General features: G+C 41.7%; 1 protein-coding gene and 1 pseudogene across 2 annotated transcripts; both read left to right on the top strand.

Moving 5' to 3' along the window:
* The first annotated feature begins 12,655 nt into the window (after positions 1 to 12,655).
* Positions 12,656 to 13,159, top strand: LOC111753092 (keratin-associated protein 12-4-like; annotated as a pseudogene).
* Positions 13,160 to 25,197: 12,038 nt separating this feature from the next.
* On the top strand, positions 25,198 to 25,707 carry LOC111753093 (keratin-associated protein 12-4-like). Of its 2 annotated transcripts, none has more exons than XM_023559158.2 (2): positions 25,198 to 25,441; positions 25,556 to 25,707. In XM_023559158.2, the coding sequence occupies exons 1-2, from the start codon at positions 25,294 to 25,296 to the stop codon at positions 25,705 to 25,707; spliced, it is 300 nt and encodes a 99-aa protein (XP_023414926.1). In that variant the 5' UTR covers positions 25,198 to 25,293. The 2 variants fall into 2 exon arrangements, with proteins under 2 accessions (XP_023414926.1, XP_023414925.1); XM_023559157.2 differs by having other exon boundaries at positions 25,198 to 25,471.
* Positions 25,708 to 27,226: the final 1,519 nt, after the last annotated feature.

The following is a 27,226-nucleotide window of genomic DNA, read 5'->3' as shown; positions in this document are numbered from 1 at the left end:
GTTTATGAAGCTTCTGTGACTTTGCCTTGGTCAAGTTGTGCTGACCTCCCCAATATTGTGTACTTCCCCAATATAGTGTAGTTTCACAAAACCTACCAATTATCTATTGTCTGTTTAGTGTTTTCCCCTCCCCACTCCTCCTCTCCCTCTTAACCATCAAAGATTGTTTCTATGTGAAAACCTTTTCATGAGTTTTTATTATAGTGGTCTCGTACAGCATTTGTTCTTTGTGATTGACTTATTTCATTCAGCGTAATGCCTTCCAGATTCATCCATGTTGTGAGATATTTCACGGAATCATCATTGTTCTTCATTGTTGCATAGTATTCCCTTGTGTGTATGTACCATAGTTTGTTTATCCATTAATCTGTTGATGGGCACTTAGGTTGTTTCCATCTTTTTGCTATTGTGCATAATGCTGCAATGGACATGGGTGTGCATATGTCTGTGTGGTGGCTTTTATTTCTCTAGGATATTCCTAGGACTGGGATTGCTAGATCATATGGTATTTCTATTTCAAGCTTTTAAAGGAAGTGCCATATCATTTTCCAAAATGGTTGTACCATTTTGCATTCTTACCAGCAGTACATAAGAGCTTCAATCTCCCTGCAGCCTCTCCAACATTTTCTGTAATTTTGATTAGTGCTAGTAATATCAGGGTGAGATAGTATCTCATTATAGTTTTGATTTACATTTCTTTAATGGCTAGTGCTTGCAAGCATTTCCTCATGTGTCTGTTAGCCATTTGAATGTCTTCTTTGGTGAAGTGTCTCTTCATATCCGTTGCCTATTTTTAATTGGATTATTTGTACTTTTGCTATAGAGGCATTAGATTTTCCTACAGGTTTTAGAGATTAGACCTTTGTTGGATATGTCATAACCAAAAATTTTTTCCCAGTGTGTAGGTTCTCTTTTTACTCTTTTGTTAAAGTCTTTTGTTGAGCATAAGTGTTTAATTTTTAGAAGACCCCACTTATCTAGCTTATCTTCTGGTGTTTGTGTATTGTTAGCTATGGTTTGTATCATATCTGTGCCATATATTAGGACCTGTAGCATTGATTGACTGCATTTTTTCTTCCATGATCTTTATAGTTTTTGGTTTTATATTTAGGTCTTTAATTTATTTTGAATTGGTTTTTGTGTATGGTGTGAAGTATGGGTCCTGTTTCATTTTTTTTTACAGATGGACATCCAGTTTTGCCAGCGCTATTTGTTAAGAAGATTAAATGGCTTTTCCCCATTTAATGGACTTTGGCTGTTTGTCAAAGATCGGGTGGCCGTAACTGGGTGGATTTATATCTGGGTTCTCGATTCTATTCCATTGGTCAACGTATCTGTTGTTCTACCAGTACCAGGCTGTTTTGACTATCATAGCTGTATAGTAGACTCTCAGGTCAGGTTAGTACAAGGTCTCCTACTTTGCTCCTCTTCATCAATAATGCTTTACTTATCTAGGACCTCTTTCCTTTCCATATAAAGTTAATGATTAGTTCTTCCATCTCGTTGAAGAATGCTGTTAGTCTTTGGATTGGGATTGCATTATATACGTAGATTGCTTTGGGTAGAATTGACAGTTTCATAATGTTAAATCCTCCCATTCATGATCATGGTTATGTTTTTCCTTTTATGTACGTCTTTTTTTGTTTCTTGCAGTAGTGTTTTGTAGTTTTCTTTGTTTAGGTCTTTTAGGTTCCTGGTTGGATTTATTCCTAAGTATTTTATTTTTTTAGGGGCTATTATAAATGGTATTGTTTTCCTGATTTCCTCTTTGTAGTTGTCTGTATTGGTGCATAGCAATCCAACTGATTTTTGTGTGTTTATCTTGTATTTTGCTCCTTTGCTGAATCTTTCTAATAGTTTTAGTAGTTTTCTTGTGGAGTCATTTGAGTTCTGTATGTATAGTATTCTGTCATCCATGAATTGGGGTAGTTTTACTTCTTCCTTACCAATCTGGATGACTTTTATTTCTTTTTCTTGCCTTATTGGTCTAGCTAAGACTTCCAGCCCAGTGTTAAATAGGAGTAGTGATAAAGGGCATCCTTGTCTTGTTCCTGTTCTTAGGGGGAATGTTTCAGCCTCTCTCAGTTGAGAATGACATTGGCTATTGGTTTTGTATAGATGCCCTTTTTTATGTTGAGGAATTTCTCTTCTATTCCTATTTTACTGAGAGTTTTTTTTTTTTTATATAAGTAATGGGTGTTGGACTTTATCGAATGCCTTGTCTGCATTGACTGAGATTATCATGTGATTCCTTTGTTTTATTTATGTGGTGGACTATGTTGATTGATTTTCTAATGCTGAACCGTCCACTTGGTTGTAGCGTATTATTATTATTTTTTATGTGATGCTAAATTCTTTTGGTTAGAATTTTGTTGAGAATTTTTGCCTCTATATTCATGAGAGATATTGGTCTATACTTTCTTTTTTTTTGTTGTGTCTTTGCCTGATTTTGGTATCAAGGTTATGCTGGCTTCATAGAATAAACGTTGTTGTCATTTACAGATTGACCTCTCTGGTTCCGTGTTGTAAATCTTTTAATTTTGTTTTATCCTTGAGAGTTCATTACCTGGGATGGCACCTGGCTGATGCTGTCCTGTGTCCTAGATTCAGGTTTTTGTCTGATATTGTTGGCTCTCTAACTGAAGGACTCCCTTTAATAATTCTTGTAAATTTCGTTTGGTTTCTACATATTCCCTTAATTTCTGTTTATCTGGAAATGTCCTATATTGGCCATCATATTTGAGCAAGAGTTTTGTAGGATATATTATTCTTGGTTGGCAATTTTTTTCTTTCAAGGTTTTATATATTTCACCCCATTGCCTTCTTGCCTGTATGATTTCTGCTGAGTAATCAGAGCTTAGTCTAGTTGTTTCAAATTAGGAAACTTTTGGCCATTATTCCTTCAAAACTTTTCTGGAGACACTGAGGCTGGATGAACCCCCAAAACTATTGCCTTGAGATAATTCTTAAATATTAAACCAAAAATATCCCTTAAGTCTTCTTTAAAACAAGCAATAGTTTAGCTCAGTTGGTAAAGAATGTCTGCCTTGAGCATTGTGCTCTTTTAAAGAACTATCTATATGGGATTAAATTGACAGTAGCAGTTTGAAAGAGTAGATAGGAAACTCAGGGGGCAGTAAGCCTATATTAATAAAGGAGGAACAATTCAAAAAGTAGGGTGAGAATGGTTGTACAACTTGAAGAATGTAATCAATGCCACTGAATTATACATGTAGGAATTGTTGAATTGGTACTACTGTGTATATTCTCAAAAACCATGACAAAAACATAAAATAAATTTATTTAGTAAAATGGACAAAAGCTGAGCTGGAGACAAAAACATGGAAGTTCATATTCCTGGTCAAATGAATTTATTATGTGATATTTTAGTGTCTTCTTATATATTTTACTTGACTGCTGAGACTGAAAATTACAAAATAAAAATTAAGTGGCATGTAAAAAAAATTTTTTTATGCTTGACTATCATTATCTTCTCCTTCTAAGGTTAAAATTACAGGTCTGTTAGATTGTGATAGTGACAGGCTCTTTTCACTTTTCTTAATTCTTCTTTTCAGATTGGGCAGTTTATATTGATGTATCTTCAATTTCACTGACTCTTTTTCCTTAAATCTTCACTATAGTCTTAGGTGCATCTACTGGATTTTTCAATTTAAGCTATTGTTCATTTCAGTTGTAGAATTTCTCTTTTTTATGGTTTTTATTTCTTGGCTGAGATTCTGTATCTGTTCACTCATTAAGATACCATTTTCCTTTAAATCTTTTGATATATTTTTCTTTAATTCTTTGAACATATTTCTAATGTTGTTGTTGTTGTTGCTTTTTGTGATGTAGTCCGTATTTTCCTATACAGGTAGTCCGCGACTTACAGCAGGGTTCTGTTCCAATGACTCCATTGTAATTCAGTTCTGGTGTAAGTTGAATACCTTATTTTATTTTTATTGTCTTTTATTACCAGTATCTTTATAAATCCCATCTTTATTTTTCTTTGGGGTTGAAAACATACATAAACATATTTTAATACATATATACACACATGAAAAACACAAACCATAAAAAAGGATGGTTGTAAGTGTAGTTTGTTGTAATCAAATACGTTGTAAGTTGAGGACTACCTGTATCTTTTTATGTCTAGTGATTTTTTATTTTATATTTGATATCATGAGGAATGCATTTTAGAGACTCTAGTTTCTATTATCTTTTTACTACTGAATTTTGTCCTAGCAGGCAATTTACTGGCTGACCCCCCGCCCCCTCCAGCTTATGCAGGCCCAGGTTTACATTTTATAAGGGTGTATCTGTGGGATGTTCAAGGTGTTTGCTAAGCTCTATAACTTGGTGGGACTAAACTTCCAAACTACCTCCCCTGCAGATCTTTTATAGATTAGTTTAGGCTTTTCCAGGGTGTTCTACAGAGTCCCTGGGTGGTAAAAATGATTAACACTCTTGGCTGATAACCAAAAGGTTGGAGGTTTGAGTCCACCCATGGGCACCTTTGGAAGCAAGTCCTGATGATCTACTTCTGAAAAATCAGCCATCAAAAACCTTATACACCACAGGTCTACTCTGACCTGCATGGGGTCACGATTAGTTGGAGTCGACTCAACAGCAACTGGAAAAAAAAATAGGGCATTCTACAGTAGGTCTTACTCTAGGGTGTTCCTTACCCCTAAGGCACAGACTTTATGCAGTCTCTGCTGGTTGCCAGGGGAGATCCACATTCAACTTTGCAGCAGCTTCTCTCTGATAAGCCTTCAGTGGCCTTGACCTGAGCATGTACAGCCATGCCATCTTCCACAGATTCACAGGGAACCTTCACATATAGACTTATGGGACCAGCCGTATGCACAGAACTCTCCTTTCTGATGCCCCAGTTCTCAGATTCCAGGTGCTTCAGTTGCCCCCAAACTGACCTTTCCCTCCAGCAGGGCAGGACTATTGTGCTCTGTTCAGACACTAGCTCCTTGCATTGCTAGGGAAGTTGAGTCCAGCCAGAGAGCTGAGTGAATGTGGAGCTCACCTGGTAAGTTTCTCTTCTCTCAGGAATCACAGACTTGTGCTGTCTGTTGTCCACTGCCTCAAAACATATGCTGCATAATTTTTCTCGGTTATATATTTGACTAGAGGGCTAGTAGTATGGCACTAGTCATTCTATCAATTTCTGTCAATGTTGTTATCTGTATCTAGCTCTTGTGCTTCCTGCTGTAGTCCCCTGGGAAGGAACTCCCCACTGGGCCTATGGTCCCTGCACACTTTCTTTGCACATGTACTTGGCCTAATCCTGTCCCTGTCAATGGCAGAATGATGCCTTTTGCAGGATGTTCTGGTGCTTTATCTTATCCCAGCTATCTAACTATGAGGCTTTCTATAGATGAAAATCCAACGTCAACACAATAAGTTCTCCATGACAAACACCCTTCAATTTTCACTTATCTTATGGACAAATAGTCTTCCTATCCTACTCTGTCCCCCACGTGTCTGTCAGTTTGTTGTACTGTGGGGGCTTGGGTGTTGCCATGATGCTGGAAGCTATGCCACCGGTATTCAGATACCAGCAGGGTCACCCATGGAGGACAGGTTTCAGCTGAGCTTCCAGACTAAGACAGACTAGGAAGAAGGACCCGGCAGTCTAATTCTGAAAAGCATTAGCCAGTGAAAACCTTATGCATAGCAGCGGAACATTGTCTGATATAGTGCTGGAAGATGAGCCCCCCAGGTTGGGAGGCACTCAAAAGATGACTGGGGAAGAGCTGCCTCCTCAAAGTAGAGTTGACCTTGATGATGTGGATGGAGTAAAGCTTTTGGGACCTTCATTTGCTGATGTGGCATGACTCAAAATGAGAAGAAACAGGTGCAAACATCCATTAATAATCGGAACCTGGAATGTATGAAGTATGAATCTAGGAAAATTGGAAACCATCAAAAATGAAATGGAATGCATAAACATTGATATACTAGGCATTAGTGAGCAGAAATGTGCTGGTATTGGCCATTTTGAATCGGACAATCACATAGGCTACTATGCTGGGAATGACAACTCGAAGAGGAATGGTGTTGCATTCATCGCCAAAAAGAACACTTCAAGATCTATCCTGAAGTACAACGCTGTCAGTGATAGGATAATATCCATATGCCTACAAGAAGACCAGTTAATACGACTATTATTCAAATTTACGCACCAACCACTAGGGCCAAAGAGGAAGAATAGGAGATTTTTATCAGCTGCTGCAGTCTGAAATTGATCGAACATGCAATCAAGATTCATTGATAATTACTGGCGATTGGAACACGAAAGTTGGAAACAAAGAAGAAGGATCAGTAGTTGGAAAATATGGCCTTGGTGATAGAAACAATGCCGGAGATCGAATGATAGAATTTTGCAAGACCAATGACTTCTTCATTGCAAATACCTTCTTTCACAAACATCAACGGTGACTATACACATGGACTGCGCCAGATGGAACACACAGAAATCAAACTGACTACATCTGTGGAAAGAGACAATGGAAAAGCTCAATATCATCAGTCAGAACAACGCCAGGGGCTGACTGTGGAACAGACCACCAATTGCTCATATGCAAGTTCAAGCTGAAACTGAAGAAAATCAGAGCAAGTCCATGAGAGCCAAAATATGACCTTGAGCATATCCCACCTGAATTTGGAGACCATCTGAAGAACAGATTTGACGCAATGAACACTAGTGACCGGAGACCAGATGGGTTGTGGGATGACATCAAGGACATCATCCGTGAAGAAAGCAAGAGGTCACTGAAAAGACAGGAAAGAAAGAAAAGACCAAGATGGATGTCAGAGGAGACTCTGAAACTTGCTCTTGAGTGTCAAGCAGCTAAAGCAAAAGAAAGAATTGATGAAGTAAAAGAACTGAACAGAAGATTTCAAAGAGCGTCTCGAGAAGACAAAGTAAAGTATTATAATGACATGTGCAAAGAGCTGGAGATGGAAAACCAAAAGGGAAGAACATGCTCGGTGTTTCTCATACTGAAAGAATTGAAGAAAAACTCAAGCCTCAAGTTGCAATAGTGAAGGATTCCATGGGGAAAATATTAAACGACACAGGAAGCATCAAAAGAAGATGGAAGGAATACACAGAGTCATTATACCAAAAAGAATTAGTCGATATTCAACCATTTCAAGAGGTGGCATATGATCAGAAACCGATGGTACTGAAGGAGGAAGTCTAAGCTGCTCTGAAGGCATTGGTGAAAAACAAGGCTCCAGGAATTGATGGAATATCAATTGAGATGTTTCAACAAACAGATGCAGTGCTGGACGTGCTCACTCATCTATGCCAAGAAATATGGAAGACAGCTTCCTGGCCAACTGACGGGAAGAGATCCATATTTATGCCTATTCCCAAGAAAGGTGATCCAACCGAATGTGGAAATTATAGAACAATATCATTAATATCACAAAAACAAACAAACAAAAAGTTCTGTTGTGCATAGGGTCGCTATGAGTAGGAACCGAGTCGACAGCACCTAACAACAACATACAAAGCCAACAGCCAACATCACCCTAAGTGGAGAGAGTCTGAAAACACTCCCATTGAGATTGGGAACCAGACACGAATGCGCTTTATCACCACTCTTATTCAACATTGTGCTGGAAGTCCTAGCCAGAGCAATTAGGCTAGATAAAGAAATAAAGGGCATCCAGATTGGCAAGGAAGAAGTAAAAGTTTCTCTATTTGCGGATGACATGATCTTATACACAGAAAATCCTAAGGAATCCTCCAGAAAACTACTGAAACTAATAGAAGAGTTCAGCAGGGTATCAGGATACAAGGTAAACATACAAAAATCAGTTGGATTCCTCTACACCAACAAAAAGAACATTGAAGAGGAAATCACCAAATCAATGCCATTTACAGTAGCCCCCAAGAAGATAAAATACTTAGGAATAAATCTTACCAGAGATGTAAAAGACCTATACAAAGAAAACTGCAGTACACTTCTATAAGAAACCAAAAGAGACTTACATAAGTGGAAGAACATACCTTGCTCATGGATAGGAAGACTTAATATTATAAAAATGTCTATTCTACCCAAAGCGATCTATACATTTAATGCAATTCCGATCAAAATCACAACGACATTCTCTAATGAGATGGAGAAACAAATCACCAACCTCATACAGAAGGGAAAGAGGCCCTAGATAAATAAGGCATTACTGAAAAAGAACAAAGTGGGAGGCCTTACTTTACCTGATTTTAGAACCTATTATACTGCTACAGTAGTCAAAACAGCCTGTTACTTGTAGAACAACAGATACATAGACCGATGGAACAGAATTGAAAACCCAGACATAAATCCATCCACATATGAGCAGTTGATATTTGGCAAAGGCCCCAAAACAGTTAAATGGGGAAAAGACAGTCTTTTTTACAAATGGTGCTGGCATAACTGGATATCCATCTGCAAAAAAATGAAACAAGACCCATACCTCACTCCATGCACAAAAACTAACTCAAAATGGATCAAAGACCTAAATATAAAATCTAAAGTGATAAAGATCATGGAAGAAAAAATAGGGACAACGCTAGGAGCCCTAATACATGGCATAAACAGTATATAAAACATTATAAAGAATGCAGAAGAAAAGCTAGATAACTGGGAGCTCCTAAAAATCAAACACCTGTGCTCATCCAAAGACTTCACCAAAAGAGTAAAAAGACTACCTGCAGACTGGGAAAAAGGTTTTAGCTATGACATTTCCGATCAGCGCCTGATCTCTAAAATCTACATGATACTGCAAAAACTCAACTGCAAAAAGACAAATAACCCAATTAAAAAATGGGCAAAAGATATGAATAGACACTTCACTAAAGAAGACATTCAGGTAGCTAACAGATATATGAGGGAATGTTCACGATCATTAGCCATTAGAGAAATGCAGATCAAAACTACAATGAGATTCCATCTCACTCCAACAAGGCTGCCAAGACACACAAAAGAATAAATGTTGGAGAGGCTGTGGAGAGATTGGAACACTTCTACACTGCTGGTGGGAGTGCCAAATGGTACAAGCACTTTGGAAATCGATTTGGCACTTCCTTCAAAAGTTAGAAATAGAACTACCATACGATCCAGCAATCCCACTCCTTGGAATATATCCTAGAGAAATAAGAGCCTTTACACAAACAGATATATGCACTCCCTTTTTTTTTTTTTTTATAGAGTATAGAGTGTTCCAGAAGGCTGACATCATGTGGTCAGCTATTAGCCTTGTAGATTTAGTCTGGTCTTTATTTCACAAAATTAAATTCCTTTTTTAAGTGAAACATGACCCTTCCTCCCCTGTTGTGGCCGAGGGATGGAGGGAGGGGTACCCTGTATTTAATTATCATTTTTTTTAGGGACTATGCGCATTGTTAAAGGAACTATCTGGGGTTAACAAGGGGCCAGTGCCGAATTATCTGGACCCCTCTCAGACCCTGCTTATACCTCTCAGGCAAGTCCTAGTCTGAGAGCAGAAGTCCTGTGATTTGTCTAAATCTTTAGTAACTGATTGCTGGGAATTCAGGCATAAGGTTTAGTAAATCCAACGCCTGGACCATCTCGGATTTTGTTTTTATTCATTGTTTTATCCCCCTTGAGTGTGAGCCTCATTTTCTTATATCTTTGTATGTCTATTGATTTTTTTATTGTACGTTTGACGTCATGGATAATACGTTTCGTAGACTCTGTTGTTGTTGTTGTTAGATGCCCTTGAGTCAGTTCCTACTAATTGAAATCCTATGTACAACAGAATGAAACACTGCCTGGTTCTGCACCAACCTCACCATCTTTGTTTTGCTTGAGCCCATTGTTGTAGCCAGTGTGTCTATTCATCTCATTGAGAGTCTTCCTCTTTTTATCTGACGCTCCACTTTCCCAAACATGATGTCCTTCTCCAGGGACTGGTCCCTCCTGATAAAATGTCCACAGTACGTGAGATGAAGTATCTCCATCCTTGCTTCTACAAAGCACCCTGATTGCACTTCTTCCAAGATAGGTTTGTTCATTCTTCTGGCAGTCCATGTGGTTGTTGTTGTTAGGTGCCATGGAGTTAGTTCCGACTCATAGCTTCCCTATGTACAACAGAAGGAAACATTGCCCAGGCCGGTCCCATCCTCATGATTGTTATGTTTGAGCCCATTGTTTCAGCCACTGTGTCTATCCACCTTGTTGAGGGCCTTCCTCTTCTTCTCGGACCCTCTACTTTACCAAGCATGGTGTCCTTCTCCAGGGACTGGTCCCTCCTGATAACATGTCTGAATTACTTGAGACAAAGTCTCACCATCACCGCTTCCAAGGAACATTCTGGCTGTACTTCTTCCAAGACAGATGTGTTTGTTCTTTTGGCAGTTCATCGTATATTGAGCATTCGTTGCCAACATCATAACTCAAAAGTGTCAGTTCTTCTTCCGTCCTCCTTATTCATTGCTCAGCTTTCGCGTGCATATGAGGCGATTGAAAAAACCGTGGCTCGGGTCAGGTGCACCTTAGTCCTTAAAGTGACATCTTTTCTTTTTCACACTTCAAAGTGGTCTTTTGCTGGAGATTTGCCCAAAGAAATGCCCGATTTCTTGACTGCTGTTTCCATGGGAGTTGATTGTGGATCCAAGTAAAATAAAGTCCTTGATAACTTTAACCTTTTCTCCATTTTTTATGATATTGCTTAATGGTCTAGTAGTGAGGATTTTAGTTTTCTTTATGTTGAGATGTAATCCATACTGAAGGCTGTGGTCTTTGATTTTCATCAGTAAGTGCTTCAAGTCCTCTTCACTTTCAGCAAGCAAGGTTGTGTCATCTGCATAACACAGGTTGTTAATGAGTCTTCCTCCAATCCTGATGCCCTGTTCTTCTTCATATAGTCCAGCTTCTTGGATTATTTGCTCAGCATACAGATTGAATAACTGTGGTTAAAGGATACAGTTCTGAAGCACATCATTCCTGACTTTAAACCGCACAATATCCCCTTGTTTTGTTTGAATGACTGCCTCTTGATCTATGCATAAGTTCATCATGCACACAATGAAGTCTCCTGGAATTCCCATTCTTCACATTGTTCTCCATAATTTGTAATGACCCACACAGTCGAATGCCTTCGCATAGTCAATAAAACGCAGGTAAACATCTTTCTGGTACTCTCTGCTTTTAGCCAGGATCCATCTGACATCAGCAATGACAGTCTTCATTCCAAGTCCCTTTCTGAAAGTGGCTTGAATTTCCAGCAGCTGTTGTACTGATGCAACTGCTTTTGAATGACCTTTAGCAAAATTTTACTTGTGTGCAATATTAATGTCTTCTCAGCAGATCTTGTTATGGATTATTTTAGGTGTTTCTAGGGCATTCTAGAGTAGGTCTTACCCTAGAGAGTGGTCCATACTCCTAAGTGTGGAATATACAGGGTCTCAGCTGGATATCACTGAGTTCAACTCTCAACTTTTAGCAGCTTCTCTGTGATGAGCACCCAGTGGTCTTGTTCTGAGCATGTATGGCCCCATCCTCTTCCCTAGATTCACAGGGGACCCTCACATAGACTCATGGGAGCTGTTCTGTGTATAGCTCCCTCCTCTCTGATACCCCACCCCTCAGATTCCAGGTGCTTAACTTCCCCAAACACTGACCTCTTCCCCTCAGTATTTGGGGCCATTATGTTCTTCTCAGACTCTAGCTCACCACACGGCATTTAGGAAGTTGGCCCCAAATATAGAGCTGGATGAATGTGGAGCTCACCTTATGAATTTCCCTTCTCTCTGGAATAAAAGTCTTGCGTTGCTTGTTGATCACTGTCTTAAGACATAGTGAGATAATTTTTTTCCTTGTATAATTGGCTGGAGGGCTAGTTTGGCACCAGTCACTTTATCAATTTCTGCAAGTGTTATGTGGTTCTCCATATTGAACTCTTGACTCCTGTGACCCAGGGGTCACAATACCTCACTGGTCACATGCTTGGCCTAACCCTTGTCCCTATCCTTGGTTTAGGACATCCTGCTACTTTATATTATGTTGATTAACTATGAGGCTATCTCAAGAAAGGATCTAAAAAAGGTAGTTTTCCATGACCAACACCCTTCAAGCTTCACTTAACCTATGGATAAATAGTCTTCCTATGTATTTTCTGGGTTATGTACCAGCCAGCTCCCAACTCTAGCTCTCAGCTCTAGAAACTCAAAGTGGAATGAGCCGGCCGCAGTTCTTCACTACTGTTGTGGCCGCTTAATGGCACATGGGAGAAGTATAGAATTTGTGGTTATTTGATGATTGTTGTCATACCAAGAGGAAAACCTGGAGATCCATGTTTTAGAGATGATGTAAAGTTAACACAAGTGAAATGTTAATGATCGAAACTGAATGCAGAGAGCCAGGAAGACAGATGGGCGTGTTTCCCTGTGAAATGAGCTTAAGAAGGTGCAGTTAGTCATGAAGCCAATGCCAAAAGAGAAAAACCCACAACAGAATATAAGGTTCTGGGAGACAGCCCAGAGGAAGCACAAACAAGGAAAATATTAGTTGTGCTTCTGTGTTGCCTGGATGCCCGTATGCCCGGGCTATAAATGCCATTCAACAGAATGAGTCTACAGACCTGCTTCCACCTCCTTCTTGAAACCTTCTCCAGCCATACACCCACCATGTGCCACACCTTCTGCTCCACGGGCTGCCAGTTGGCCTGCTGTCCACCCCCTTGCTGTGTCCCCACCGCCTGCTGCTCACCCTTGGGCTGTGGGAGCTCCTGCTGCTGCCCAGTGTCCTGTGTGACTCTGCTGTGCTGACCTGTGTGTGGCGTGGCCAGCTCCTGTCAGTCACCCTGTGGGGTTGCCAGCAGCTGCTCTGGTAGTTGCCAGTCCCTGTGCTTCCCTATGGCCTGTGGCCAGGCCTCCTCCTGCAGCTCGGCCTCCTCCTGCAGCTCAGCCTGCTGTGTGCCCAGCCCCTGCCAAGCAACCTGCTGTGTGCCCCTGAGCTTCAAGCCCACCGTGTGTGTGCCCATGAGCTGTAAGCCCGCTGTGTGTGTGGTCCCTTCCTTCCAGTCTTCTTGCTGCTGCCAACCCTCCTTCCCCACCCTTGTCTTCAGGCCTGTCATCTGTGGCACCCATTCTTCCTGCTGAACACGTGTCTCCAAACCAGCCACTTCCTGTGCAATTGGGGCCGTACATGTACCCTTCCTAGAACAAATCCTTTGTGGTCTGCCAGGTTAGGTACACTGGGGTGGTAGAAAGCATGCTCAGTGAACCCCTGAACTCTCAGCAGAGAATGTGGCAGAATCATCTGGATCCCCCTCTGACCCTGTGCATCCCCTCCGGGAAGTCCTGGCTCCAAGGTGCCCTTCTCTGACTCCAGCAGGAAACCAAACCCCATGACAGTCAGATAAATCATGCTTTCTCAATGCAGCTCTTTGTTTCTTGTCTTTTTTATTTGCATGTTTTCTGTGCTCTATTACTGTTATGAAGGCACTTTTTTTTTTTTTTATAATAACTTTTATTAAGCTTCAAGTGAACGTTTACAAATCCAATCAGTCTGTCACATATAAGTTTACATACATCTCACTCCCTACTCCCACTTACTCTCCCCCTCTTAAGTCAGCCCTTTCAGTCTCTCCTTTCTTGACAATTTTGCCGGCTTCCCTCTCTCTCTATCCTCCCATCCCCCCTCCAGAAAAGAGTTGCCAACACATTCTCAAGTGTCCACCTGATATAATTAGCTCACTCTTCATCAGCATCTCTCTCCCACCCGCTGACCAGTCCCTTTCATTTCTGATGAGTTGTCTTCGGGGGTGGTTCCTGTCCTGTGTCAACTGAAGGTCTGGGGAGCATGGCCTCCGGGATTCCTCCAGTCTCAGTCAGACCATTAAGTTTGGTCTTCTTATGAGAATTTGGGGTCTGCATCCCACTGATCTCCTGCTCCCTCAGGGGTCCTCTGCTGAGCTCCCTGTCAGGGCAGTCATCAATTGTGGCCGGGCACCAACTAGTTCTTCTGGTCTCAGGATGATGTAGGTCTCTGGTTCATGTGGCCCTTTCTGTCTCTTGGGCTCTTAGTTGTCATGTGGGCTTGGTGTTCTTCATTTTCCTTTGCTCCAGGTGGGTTGAGACGAATTGCTGCATCTTAGATGGCTGCTTGTTAGCATTTAAGACCCCAGACGCCACATTTCAAAGTGGGATGCAGAATGATTTCATAATAGAATTATTTTGCCAATTGACTTAGAAGTCCCCGCAAACCATGCTCCCCAGACCCCCGCGCTTGCTCCGCTGACCTTTGAAGCATTCATTTTATCCCGGAAACTTCTTTGCTTTTGGTCCAGTCCAATTGAGCTGACCTTCCATGTATTGAGTGTTGTCTTTCCCTTCACCTAAAGCAGTTCTTATCTACTGATTAATCAATAAAAAAACCCTCTCCCACCCTCCCTCCCTCCCCCCCCCCCTTGTAACCACAAAAGTATGTGTTCTTTTCAGGTTTACTATTTCTCAAGATCTTATAATAGTGGTCTTATACAATATTTGTCCTTTTGCCTCTGACTAATTTCGCTCAGCATAATGCCTTCCAAGTTCCTCCATGTTATGAAATGTTTCAGAGATTCGTCACTGTTCTTTATCGATGCGTAGTATTCCATTGTGTGAATATACCACAATTTATTTAACCATTCATCCGTTGATGGACACCTTGGTTGCTTCCAACTTTTTGCTATTGTAAACAGAGCTGCAATAAACATGGGTGTGCATATATCTGTTTGTATGAAGGCTCTTGTATCTCTAGGGTATATTCCTAGGAGTGGGATTTCTGGCTTGTATGGTAGTTCTATTTCTAACTGTTTAAGATAACGCCAGGTAGATTTCCAAAGTGGTTGTACCATTTTACATTCCCACCAGCAGTGTATGAGAGTTCCAATCTCTCCGCAGCCTCTCCAACATTTATTATTTTGTGTTTTTTGGATTAATGCCAGCCTTGCTGGTGTGAGATGGAATCTCATCGTAGTTTTAATTTGCATTTCTCTAATGGCTAATGATCGAGAGCATTTTCTCATGTATCTGTTGGCTGCCTGAATATCTTCTTTAGAGAAATGTGTGTTCATATCCTTTGCCCACTTCTTGATTGGGTTGTTTGTCTTTTTGTGGTTGAGTTTTGACAGAATCATGTAGATTTTAGAGATCAGGCGCTGGTCGGAGATGTGATAGCTGAAAATTCTTTCCCAATCTGTAGGTGGTCTTTTTACTCTTTTGGTGAAGTCTTTAGATGAGCATAGGTGTTTGATTTTTAGGAGCTCCCAGTTATCGGGTTTCTCTTCATCATTTTTGGTAATGTTTTGTATTCTGTTTATACCTTGTATTAAGGCTCCTAGGGTTGTCCCAATTTTTTCTTCCATGATCTTTATCGTTTTAGTCTTTATGTTTAGGTCTTTGATCCACTTGGAGTTAGTTTTTGTGCATGGTGTGAGGTATGGGTCCTGTTTCATTTTTTTGCAAATGGATATCCAGTTATGCCAGCACCATTTGTTAAAAAGGCTATCTTTTCCCCAGTTAATTGACACTGGTCCTTTGTCAAATATCAGCTGCTCATACGTGGATGGATCTATGTCTGGGTTCTCAATTCTGTTCCATTGGTCTATGTGTCTGTTGTTGTACCAATACCAGGCTGTTTTGACTACTGTGGCTGTATAATAGGTTCTGAAGTCAGGTAAGGTGAGGCCTCCCACTTTCTTCTTCTTTTTCAGTAGTGCTTTGCTTATCCGGGGCTTCTTTCCCTTCCATATGAAATTGGTGATTTGTTTCTCTATCCCCTTAAAATATGACATTGGAATTTGGATCGGAAGTGCGTTAAATGTATAGATGGCTTTTGGTAGAATAGACATTTTTACTATGTTAAGTCTTCCTATCCATGAGCAAGGTATGTTTTTCCACTTAAGTATGTCCTTTTGAATTTCTTGTAGTAGAGCTTTGTAGTTTTCTTTGTATAGGTCTTTTACATCCTTGGTAAGATTTATTCCTAAGTATCTTATCTTCTTGGGGGCTACTGTGAATGGTATTGATTTGGTTATTTCCTCTTCGGTGTTCTTTTTGTTGATGTAGAGGAATCCAAGTGATTTTTGTATGTTTATTTTATACCCTGAGACTCTGCCAAACTCTTCTATTAGTTTCAGTAGTTTTCTGGAGGATTCCTTAGGGTTTTCTGTGTATATAATCATGTCATCTGCAAATAGTGATAACTTTACTTCTTCCTTGCCAATCCGGATACCTTTTATTTCTTTGTCTAGCCTGATTGCCCTGGCTAAGACTTCCAACACGATGTTGAATAAGAGTGGTGATAAAGGGCATCCTTGTCTGGTTCCCGTTCTCAAGGGAAATGCTTTCAGGTTCTCTCCATTTAGAGTGATATTGGCTGTTGGCTTTGCATAGATGCCCTTTATTATGTTGAGGAATTTTCCTTCAATTCCTATTTTGGTAAGAGTTTTTATCATGAATGGGTGTTGGACTTTGTCAAATGCCTTTTCTGCATCAATTGATAAGATCATGTGGTTTTTGTCTTTTGTTTTATTTATGTGATGGATTACATTAATGGTTTTTCTGATATTAAACCAGCCTTGCATACCTGGTATAAATCCCACTTGATCAGGGTGAATTATTTTTTTGATGTGTCGTTGGATTCTATTGGCTAGAATTTTGTTGAGGATTTTTGCATCAATGTTCATGAGGGATATAGGTCTATAATTTTCTTTTTTTGTAATGTCTTTACCTGGTTTTGGTATCAGGGAGATGGTGGCTTCATAGAATGAGTTGGGTAGTATTCCGTCATTTTCTATGCTTTGGAATACCTTTAGTAGTAGTGGTGTTAACTCTTCTCTGAAAATTTGGTAGAACTCTGCAGTGAAGCCGTCCGGGCCAGGACTTTTTTTTGTTGGGAGTTTTTTGATTACTGTTTCAATCTCTTTTTTTGTTATGGGTCTATTTAGTTGTTCTACTTCTGAATGTGTTAGTTTAGGTAGGTAGTGTTTTTCCAGGAATTCATCCATTTCTTCTAGGTTTTCAAATTTGTTAGAGTACAATTTTTCATAATAATCTGAAATGATTCTTTTAATTTCATTTGGTTCTGTTGTGATGTGGTCCTTCTCATTTCTTATTCGGGTTATTTGTTTCCTTTCCTGTATTTCTTTAGTCAGTCTAGCCAATGGTTTATCAATTTTGTTAATTTTTTCAAAGAACCAGCTTTTGGCTTTGTTAATTCTTTCGATTGTTTTTCTGTTCTCTAATTCATTTAGTTCAGCTCTAATTTTGATTATTTGTTTTCTTCTGGTGCCTGATGGATTCTTTTGTTGCTCACTTTCTATTTGTTCAAGTTGTAGGGACAGTTCTCTGATTTTGGCTCTTTCTTCTTTTTGTATGTGTGCATTTATTGATATAAATTGGCCTCTGAGCACTGCTTTTGCTGTGTCCCAGAGGTTTTGATAGGAAGTATTTTCATTCTCGTTGCTTTCTATGAATTTCCTTATTCCCTCCTTGATGTCTTCTATAACCCAGTCTTTTTTCAGGAGGGTATTGTTCAGTTTCCAAGTATTTGATTTCTTTTCCCTCGTTTTTCTGTTATTGATCTCTAGTTTTATTGCCTTGTGGTCTGAGAAGATGCTTTGTAATATTTCGATGTTTTGGACTCTGCAAAGGTTTGTTTTATGACCTAATATGTGGTCTATTCTAGAGAATGTTCCATGTGCGCTGGAAAAAAAAGTATATTTTGCAGCAGTTGGGTGGAGAGTTCTGTATAAGTCAATGAGGTCAAGTTGGTTGATTGTTGTAATTAGATCTTCCGTGTCTCTGTTGAGCTTCTTACTGGATGTCCTGTCCTTCTCCGAAAGTGGTGTGTTGAAGTCTTCTACTATAATTGTGGAGGTATCTATCTCGCTTTTCAGTTCTGTTAAAATTTGATTTATGTATCTTGCAGCCCTGTCATTGGGTGCGTAAATATTTAATATGGTTATGTCTTCCTGATCAATTGTCCCTTTTATCATTATATAGTGTCCTTCTTTATCCTTTGTGGTGGATTTAAGTCTAAAGTCTATTTTGTCAGAAATTAATATTGCTACTCCTCTTCTTTTTTGCTTATTGTTTGCTTGATATACTTTTTTCCATCCTTTGAGTTTTAGTTTGTTTGTGTCTCTAAGTCTAAGGTGTGTCTCTTGTAGGCAGCATATAGACGGATCGTGTTTCTTTATCCAGTCTGTGACTCTCTGTCTCTTTATTGGTGCATTTAGTCCATTTACATTCAGGGTAATTATAGATGAATAAGTTTTTAGTGCTGTCATTTTGATGCCTTTTTATGTGTGTTGTTGACAATTTCATTTTTCCACACACTTTTTTGTGCTGAGGCGTTTTTCTTAGTAAATTGTGAGACCCTCATTTTCATAGTGTTTGACTTTATGTTAGTTGAGTCGTTACGTTTTTCTTGGTTTTTGTCTTGAGATATAGAGTTGTTATGCCTTTTTGTGGTTACCTCATTATATACCCCTATTTTTCTAAGTAAAAACCTAGCTTGTGTTGTTCTATATCGCCTTGTATCACTCTCCATATGGCAGTTCAATGCCTCCTGTATTTAGTCCCTCTTTTTGATTATTGTGATCTTTTACCTATTGACTTCCATGATTCCCTGTTATGTGTATTTTTTTTTAATTAATCTTTGTTTGTTTTTGTGATTTCCCTATTTGAGTTGATATCAGGACGTTCTGTGACCTTGTATTGTGCTGATATCTGATATTATTGGTTCTGTGACCAAACAATATCCTTTAGCATTTCTTGTAGCTTTGGTTTGGTTTTTGCAAATTCTCTAAACTTGTGTTTGTCTGTAAATATCTTAATTTCGCCTTCATATTTCAGAGAGAGTTTTGCTGGATATATGATCCTTGGTTGGCAGTTTTTCTCCTTCAGTGCTCTGTATATGTTGTCCCACTCCCTTCTTGCCTGCATGGTTTCTGCTGAGTAGTCAGAACATATTCTTATTGATTCTCCCTTGAAGGAGACCTTTGTTTTCTCCCTGGCTGCTTTTAAAATTTTCTGTTTATCTTTGGTTTTGGTGAGTTTGATGATAATATGTCTTGGTGTTTTTCTTTTTGTATCAATCTTAAATGGGGTTCGATGAGCATCTTGGATAGATATCCTTTCGTCTTTCATGATGTCAGGGAAGTTTTCTGTCAGAAGTTCTTCAACTATTTTCTCTGTGTTTTCTGTCCCCCCTCCCTGTTCTGGGACTCCAATCATCCGCAGGTTATCCTTCTTGATAGAGTCCCACATAATTCTTAGGGTTTCTTCATTTTTTTTAATTCTTTTATCTGATTTTTTTTCAGCTATGTTGGTGTTGATTCCCTGGTCCTCCAGATGTCCCAGTCTGCATTCTAATTGCTGGAGTCTGCTCCTCTGACTTCCTAGTGTGTTGTCTAATTCTGTTATTTTATTGTTAATCTTTTGGATTTCTACATGTTGTCTCTCTATGGATTCTTGCAACTTATTAATTTTTCCACTATGTTCTTGAATAATCTTTTTGAGTTCTTCAACAGTTTTATCAGTGTGTTCCTTGGCTTTTTCTGCAGATATCCTAATTTCATTTGTGATATCATTAAGCATTCTGTAAATTAGTTTTTTATATTCTGTATCTGATAATTCCAAAATTGTATCTTCATTTGGGAAAGATTTTGATTCTTTTTTTTGGGGGGTTGGAGAAGCTGTCATGGTCTGCTTCTTTAAGTGGTTTGATATGGATTGTTGTCTCCGAGCCATCACTGGGAAACTAGTTTTTCCAGAAAATCTGCTAAAAAAAAACTGCAGTCAGATCCCTATCAGAGTTCTCCCTCTGGCTCAGGCTATTCAGATGTTAATGAAGCCGCCTGGGGAGGGTGGGGGAGGGAACAGAGAGATAGGAGAGTAGCACCTCAGAATATAGCCAGAGTTGCTTGTCTTGCTTGGAATGACTGTTATATCTGAGATTCCCGCGAGCGCGTCGCGTATGTGTGCTGGCTGTGTGGAGATTGCCCCCAGGGGGTCTGGCCCGCTGGAGTCACGGTCAGATCCTCCGCTTCCAGCCCCATGCCCAGCGTCAAGGCTCCCCTACTGGGACGGTGCACTCTCAACTCCAAAATCAGTCGCTGCCTCCCGGGGACTTCTCGTCCCTCCAGCCGCGTGGCCGTGCCGCCCCCGTGAACCAGGTGGGCCCCCTCCCGGGGTTAGTTCAGATGGGTGGAGTAGCTCCCCGTGCTTGTGCCGCGACCAAGTGTCCCGGCTGGAACGCTGTTCTCCCCACTCCAGTACCAGTCGCTGCCTCCCGGGGACTTCTCCTACCGGCTGCGTCCCACGCCGCCCGCGCGACCCGGCTGGTCCCCTTCCCGGGGTTAGTTCAGGGGGTGGAGCAACTCTCCGTGTTTATGGCGTACCTGCGAGCAGTCCAAATCCCTGCGGGACGGTTCCCCGGCTCGGATGCTGCTCTTTCTGCTCCAAGATCAGTCACTGCCTCCCGGGGACTTCTCCTACCGGCTGCGTCCCACGCCGCCCGTGGAACCGGCTGGTCCCCCTCCCGGGGTTAGTTCAGGGGGGTGGAGCAGGTCTCTGTGCTTGTGCCATACCTGACTGGTACGCTGGCTCCAGGCTCTGGAAACTATCGCTGCTTCCCTGTATTAGTTCGTTCTCCATCTCTAAATCTGTGTTTGTTGTTCAGGGTTCGTAGATTGTTATGTATGTGATTGATTCACTTGTTTTTCCGTGTCTTTGTTGTAAGAGGGATCCGAGGTAACGTCTGCCTAGTCCGCCATCTTGGCTCCGCCTCTCGTTATGAAGGCACTTTAAGTTGAATTCCATCTTCAACCATTCCTTTTTGCAATGGATCATGGGAAGGTGGAGAGTTCTTGGTGAGGAAGAGGCCAGTCTACTCCCTACCTCTCAAGACCCCATGGGCTCCGGTGCACTCAGCCACCTTCTCCTCCTCACTTGCCATAGTTTTCGTCTTTTTTTTTTTTCTTTTGTTGTCCATTCTTGTCTACATGGCTAGCGAAGGCTGGAGTTGAAGTCAAAATGCAGTGTAGAACTGATAATGAATTTTTTCATCTAGTCATAAAGTGTCCTATTTCCTGTGACATGGATAATCATTTCCAATGGGACAAGTTTTGACTCGTTGGGACCTCTAGTTTAAAGAACCTGGTTTAGTTCTGATCTTGACAGACTCCCATTTCTGGTCCTTGCATGATCTGTATTTTATTGATTAATGATTAATTACTTGATTATTATAATATAGTCAATTCCCATGAACTTACCTCCTAACATGGAATCTAAAACATTTTCAATGTTAGGGAAGCCGAGCTGAGCTGAGCCAAGCTACGAGGTATCTAAGAAGCCAATTAAGGCAAGGATCCAAAATGAAAGTTAACGGTCAGGTCTTTAGTCACTTACTGTGATAGTATAAGGAAGAGATAGCTGGCAATGGCACACCGTCTCCGCCGGTTCCATATTTCCCCAGGAATGGTGTCCAGGTGAGAGTCAGGAGGATCGGCACATCTCACTGCAGAGGGTACCCTGAACAAAAGGCTTCTGCAGTTTTATAGACCCAGATGCGGGGAGAAGGTGAGGGTGAGAAAACGGGGTGGAAAAGCACTGAGTGCTGCACCAGAATGGGAGAAAAATCTTCAAGTTTCCCTGTCCTTCCCCCTGATAAGGAGACTTCAGCAAAGTCACCTGAGGAAGGACTTTTCTGAATGTCTTCATTAAAGAGGCCCCTGGGCTAGTAAAGAACCTTTGGGAAAGAGCAGAGCATGGCTGGTTTGGAGTGAGGGGCTGAGTCCTTGACTGCTACTCCCCTCAGAGACTGCAATGCATTGGCTGTGCAAAAACTCTGGTGGGAAAAGACAGCTTTTCCCTTGAGGCTGGCCAGGTGAAGCCTGTATATTTGCCTGTGGTCAGGCCTGAAAATTACATAGTCTTTTAGCTAGGAGCTCTTCAGTCATTTTTTCTTTTTTAACTTTTGGGGTATCCAGTCTCGAAAATGCTATGTTCATCATTCTGTTTCCTTTATAAAAAATAGAGTTGAGTTACATCTGTATAATTTCCAAAAAGTACAGTTTCTAATGTAGTTTGACTTGAATGATGTTGATAATGGTATTATCTTGAATATGGTATTTTGGGACTTGCTTTTTCCACTCCAAGAAATAGTGCTAAGATTCTGTGATGGTTAATATTGTGTGTCAACTTGTCTGGGCCATGATTCTCAGTGGTTTAGCAGTTACGATGGGGTTTGACAGGCGTGTAATGATGTAATCAGCTCCATAATGAGACCTGATATAATGTAATCACCTCCATGATGAGAGCTGTTATGAGCAGCCAGTTGAGCAATCAGCTGAAATAGTTTCCTTGGGGGTGTGGCCTGCATCCAATATAGGCGGACTTTCTGGCAAAGCTCTCTGGCTTTTGCTTGCTCTGGATTCTGCAGCTGACTCCTGTTCATTTACCATCCGGTTACTGGGACCTGAGCTAGCAGCTTAGCTACGGACCTGGAACTTGTCAGCCTCCGCAGGCTGTGAGCCAGAGGCCTGTCACCTGACCCTCCTATCTTAGGTTCGCCAGCCCCTGCAGCTACATGAGGCAGGGGAAGCCTCTGGGCTGACCCACGGACACTGGACTTTTCAGCCTTTACAACCACGTCAGTCTTTTCCTTGATTTAAATCTATCTGTCTGTAAATATTTATATGCTTCACTGGTTTTGCCTCTCTAGAGAACCCAGCCTAATACAGATTCCTCCACATTTTGTTTAGGTATAGTTCATTCGTTGCGAATACTCTCCAGTGTCCCACTGTGTGAACATTTTAGGTTATCCATTTTTAAACAGATATACAGGCATGTGCTTTCCAAGAGTGTTCTATCACAGATGATTCTGCTGTGAACATCCTTGAGTACATGTCCTGGTGTCTGCTTGCAAGAGTTTCTTCTGGGTATGGACACCAGAGTGTGAAGGCTGAGGACAAAGACATACAAATGTTCATCTCTACAAGATGAACCCACTAGGAGGTGATTCGTAAACTGAGGAGGCCTATGGGAATACTGCACTTGGCTGTCACTAGTAGCGATTGCAGAGTGTTCCAGAAGACTGACATTATGTTGTCAGTTATTAGACTTGTAGCTTTATTCTAGTCTCCATATCACAAAATTAAATTAGTCTTTTAACTGAGAGCATCACCCTCCCACCCCTTGCTATGGCTCGGGCCTGGAGGGAGGTACTGTACTTGAATATTTTCTTGCCTTAGGGACAATGCCCAGTATTTAAGTAACTATCTGGGGTTAGCAGGGAGGCCAGTTGTTTGGTTTAGCTGTAGAATTATCTAGATCCTTCTTTGACTCTGCTCATGCCTCTCAGGGGAGTCCTGGTTTAAGAGCAGAAGTCCAGTGATTGTGCAAATTTTTATGTACTGGTGTGGCTGGATTTCTGGCATATGGTTTAGTAATTACAGCTCTGGAGTCATCTCAGATTTTGTTTATATTGACTGTTCTTTACCCCTTTGAGTATGAGCCTTATTTTCCTGTATCGTTGTGTGTCTAGTGATTTTTCTATTGTATACTTGATATTGTGGATAATACATTTCAGACACATTTCTAGTTTCTATTCTTTTGTTGTGAGTCCTAATTTTTTTTCTAGCAGGCAATCAATTACTGGTTGATCCCCTGAACTTGTACAAACCTGGTTTTACACTTTTTGGGGGTGGATCTATGGAGTGTCCAAGGTGTTTCTTAAGCTCCATAACTTGGTGGATCTAAACTTCAAACTGTCTTCCTGGCATATCTCGTTATGGATTATTTTAGGTATTACTAGGGCATTCTAGAGCCCTGGTGGTGCAGTGGTTAAGAGCCCAGGCTGCTAACCAAAAGTTCGGTAGTTCAAATCCACCAGCCGCTCCTTGGAAACCTTATGGGGCAGTTCTACTCTGTCTTACAGGGTCGCTATGTGTTGGCATTGACTTGACAGCAATGGTTTAGGGCATTCTAGAGCAGATACTCCCCAAGGATGTGGTCCTCACTCCTAAGGTGCAGAATGTATTGGGTCTCAGCTGGATTTCACTGGAGTTCCACTGTCAACCTGTAGCAGCTTCTCTCTAATAAGCTTCCAGTGGTCTTACTCTAAGTATGTACAGCCCCATCCCCTTCCATAGATTGACAGGGGACCCTCCCATATACTCATGTAGCCTATTCTATGTATATTTCCCTCCTTTCTGATGCCCGACCCCACAGATTCTAGGTGCTTCACTTGCCCCAAACTCTGATCTCCTCCTCCTCAGGCAGGACCCGTGTATTCTTCTCAGACTCCAGCTCACTACATGGCATTTAGGAAATTGACCCTAGATCTAGAACTGAGTGAATGTGGAGCTCATCTTGTGAGTTTCCCTTCTCTGTGGAACAAAAGTCTTGTGTTGCCTGTCGATTACTGTCTGAAAACATATGTGAGATAAATTATTTTCAATTGTATAATTGACTGGGGGGTTAGTCTGGACCAGTCATTTTATCAATTTCTGCCAGTGTTATGTGGTTCTCCATATCGATCTCTTGTCTCTCCTACCAGGCTCCCTGGGGGAGGTAAGGGAACCTTGTGTTCACATGGGCCACACATGCCTCCTTGGTCACATGAGTTGCCCAACCCTAGTCCCTGTCCTTGGCAGAGGACATCCAACTGTGAGGCTGTCTCAAGCCAAGGATCTAAAAAAAGTAGCTCTCCATGACCAACACCCTTTAGTCTTCACCTGTCCTGTGGAAAAATAGTCTCCCTGTCCTTTCACATGTATCTGCCAGCTTCCCAACTCTACCTCTCAGCTCTAGGAAACCCATAGGGGAGTGAGCCAGCCATAGTTCTTCACATCTACTGTGGACCCATCCTGGCACATGGGAAAGTGTACAGTTTATGATTGTTTCACAATCATTGTCATATCAAGAGGAAAATCTGGAGATTTAATTTTTGAAGATCATGTAAAGGTAACACAGGTGACATGTTAAGGAACATGCAGGGAGCCAGGAAGACAGATGGGCAGGTTTCCATGTGAAATGAGTTTGAAGAAGATGCAATTAGTCGTGAAGCTAATGCCAAAATAGAAAAATCCACAACAGAAAATAAGGTTTTGGGAGACAGCCCAGAGGAAGCACAAGCAAGGAAAACAATAGCTCTGCTTCTGTGTTGCCAGGACGCCCGTGTGCCAGGGATATAAAGGCTGTTCAGCAGAAGGAACCTGCAGACCTGCCCCCACCTCCTCCCTAATACCTGCTCCAGCCACACAGCCACCATGTGCCACACCTGCTGCTCCACGGGCTGCCAGTCAGCCTGCTGCCCAGCCCCTTGCTGTGTCCCCACCGCCTGCTGCTCACCCTTGGGCTGTGGGAGCTCCTGCTGCTGCCCAGTGTCCTGTGTGACTCTGCTGTGCCCGCCAGTGTGTGGCGTGGCAAGCTCCTGCCAATCACCCTGTGGGGCTGCCAGCAGCTGCTCCGGTGGCTGCCAGTTCCTGTGCTGCCCTGTGGCCTGTGGCCAGGCCCCCTCCTGCAGCTCAGCCTGCTGTGTGCCCAGCCCCTGCTGTGTGCCCGTGAGCTGCAGGCCCACTGTGTGTGTGGCCCCCTCCTGCCAGTCTTCTTGCTGCTGCCAGCCTTCCTGCCCCACCCTTGTCTACAGACCCATCACCTGTGGCACCCATCGTTGCTGTTGAATACTTGTCTCCAAATCAGCCACTTCCTGTGCAAATGGGCCCATGTCTTTACACCTCTTAGAACAAATCCTTGGTGGTCCTCCATATTGTATGCATTGGGGTGATGAAAAGCATGCTCAATGAACCCCTGAACTCTCAGGAGAGAATGTGGCAGAATCATCTGGATCCCTCCCTGACCCTGAGCATACTTACAAGTCCTGACTCCCAGGGGCCCTTCTCTGACTCCAGCAGATCCCACGTCAGTCAATTAAATCATATTTTCCCCACGCAGCTCTCTGTTTCTTGTCTTTCTTCTTTAGTTCCAGGTTTTCTGCATCTCTGTTTTTGTTACGAAGGCACTTAAGGTGAATTCCCTCTTCAACCATCCCTTTTTGCAAAGGCTCATGGGAAGGTGGAAGGTCGTTGGTTGGGGATGAGGCCAGTCTACTCAGCTACCTCTCAAGACACAGAGGGTTCAGTTGTATTCAGGCACCTTCTCCTCCTCAATTGCCATAGTTTAGTCTTTTTTTTTTCTCTCCTTCCTCCATGGCTGGCAAGCACTGGAGCCAGAACTGATGTCAAAATGGCATTTTGTATTTTTCCACGTCATCCTAAGCTGTCCTATTTCCTATGACATAGAGAATTATTTCCAGTGGGACCATTTTTGACATGTTTGGACCTCAGGTTAAAAAAAAAAAAAAACTGGTTTATTTTTGATCTTGAAACACTTCCATCACCGGTCCATGCATGATCCATTTTTTATTAACTTTTATTGAGCTTCAAGTGAACGTTTACAAATCAAGTCAGACTGTCACATATAAGTTTATATACACCTTACTCCATACTCCCACTTGCTCTCCCCCTAATGAGTCAGCCCTTCCAGTCTCTCCTTTCGTGACAATTTTGCCAGCTTCCAACTCACTCTATCCTCCCATCCCCCCTCCAGACAGGAGATGCCAACACAGTCTCAAGTGTCCACTGATATAATTAGCTCACTCTTCATCAGCATCTCTTTCCTACCCACTGTCCAGTCCCTTTCATGTCTGATGAGTTGTCTTTGGGAATGGTTCCTGTCCTGTGCCAACAGAAGGTTTGGGGACCATGACTGCCGGGATTCCTCTAGTCTCAGTCAGACCATTAAGTATGGTCTTTTTATGAGAATTTGGGGTCTGCATCCCACTGATCTCCTGCTCCCTCAGGGGTTCTCTGTTGTGCTCTCTGTCAGGGCAGTCATCGATTGTGGCCGGGCACCAACTAGTTCTTCTGGTCTCAGGATGATGTAGGTCTCTGGTTCATGTGGCCCTTTCTGTCTCTTGAGCTCTTAGTTATCATGTGACCTTGGTGTTCTTCATTCTCCTTTGCTCCAGGTGGGTCGAGACCATTTGATGCATCTTAGATGGCCGCTTGTTAGCATTTAAGACCCCAGACGCCACATTTCACAGTGGGATGCAGAATGTTTTCATAATAGAATTATTTTGCCAATTGACTTAGAAGTCTCCTTAAACCATGGTCCCCAAACCCCTGCCCTTGCTCCGCTGAC

Source organism: Loxodonta africana, chromosome 2, assembly GCF_030014295.1.
Source record: "Loxodonta africana isolate mLoxAfr1 chromosome 2, mLoxAfr1.hap2, whole genome shotgun sequence".
NCBI lineage: Eukaryota > Metazoa > Chordata > Mammalia > Proboscidea > Elephantidae > Loxodonta > Loxodonta africana.
This window is presented reverse-complemented; position numbering and strand designations above follow the sequence as displayed.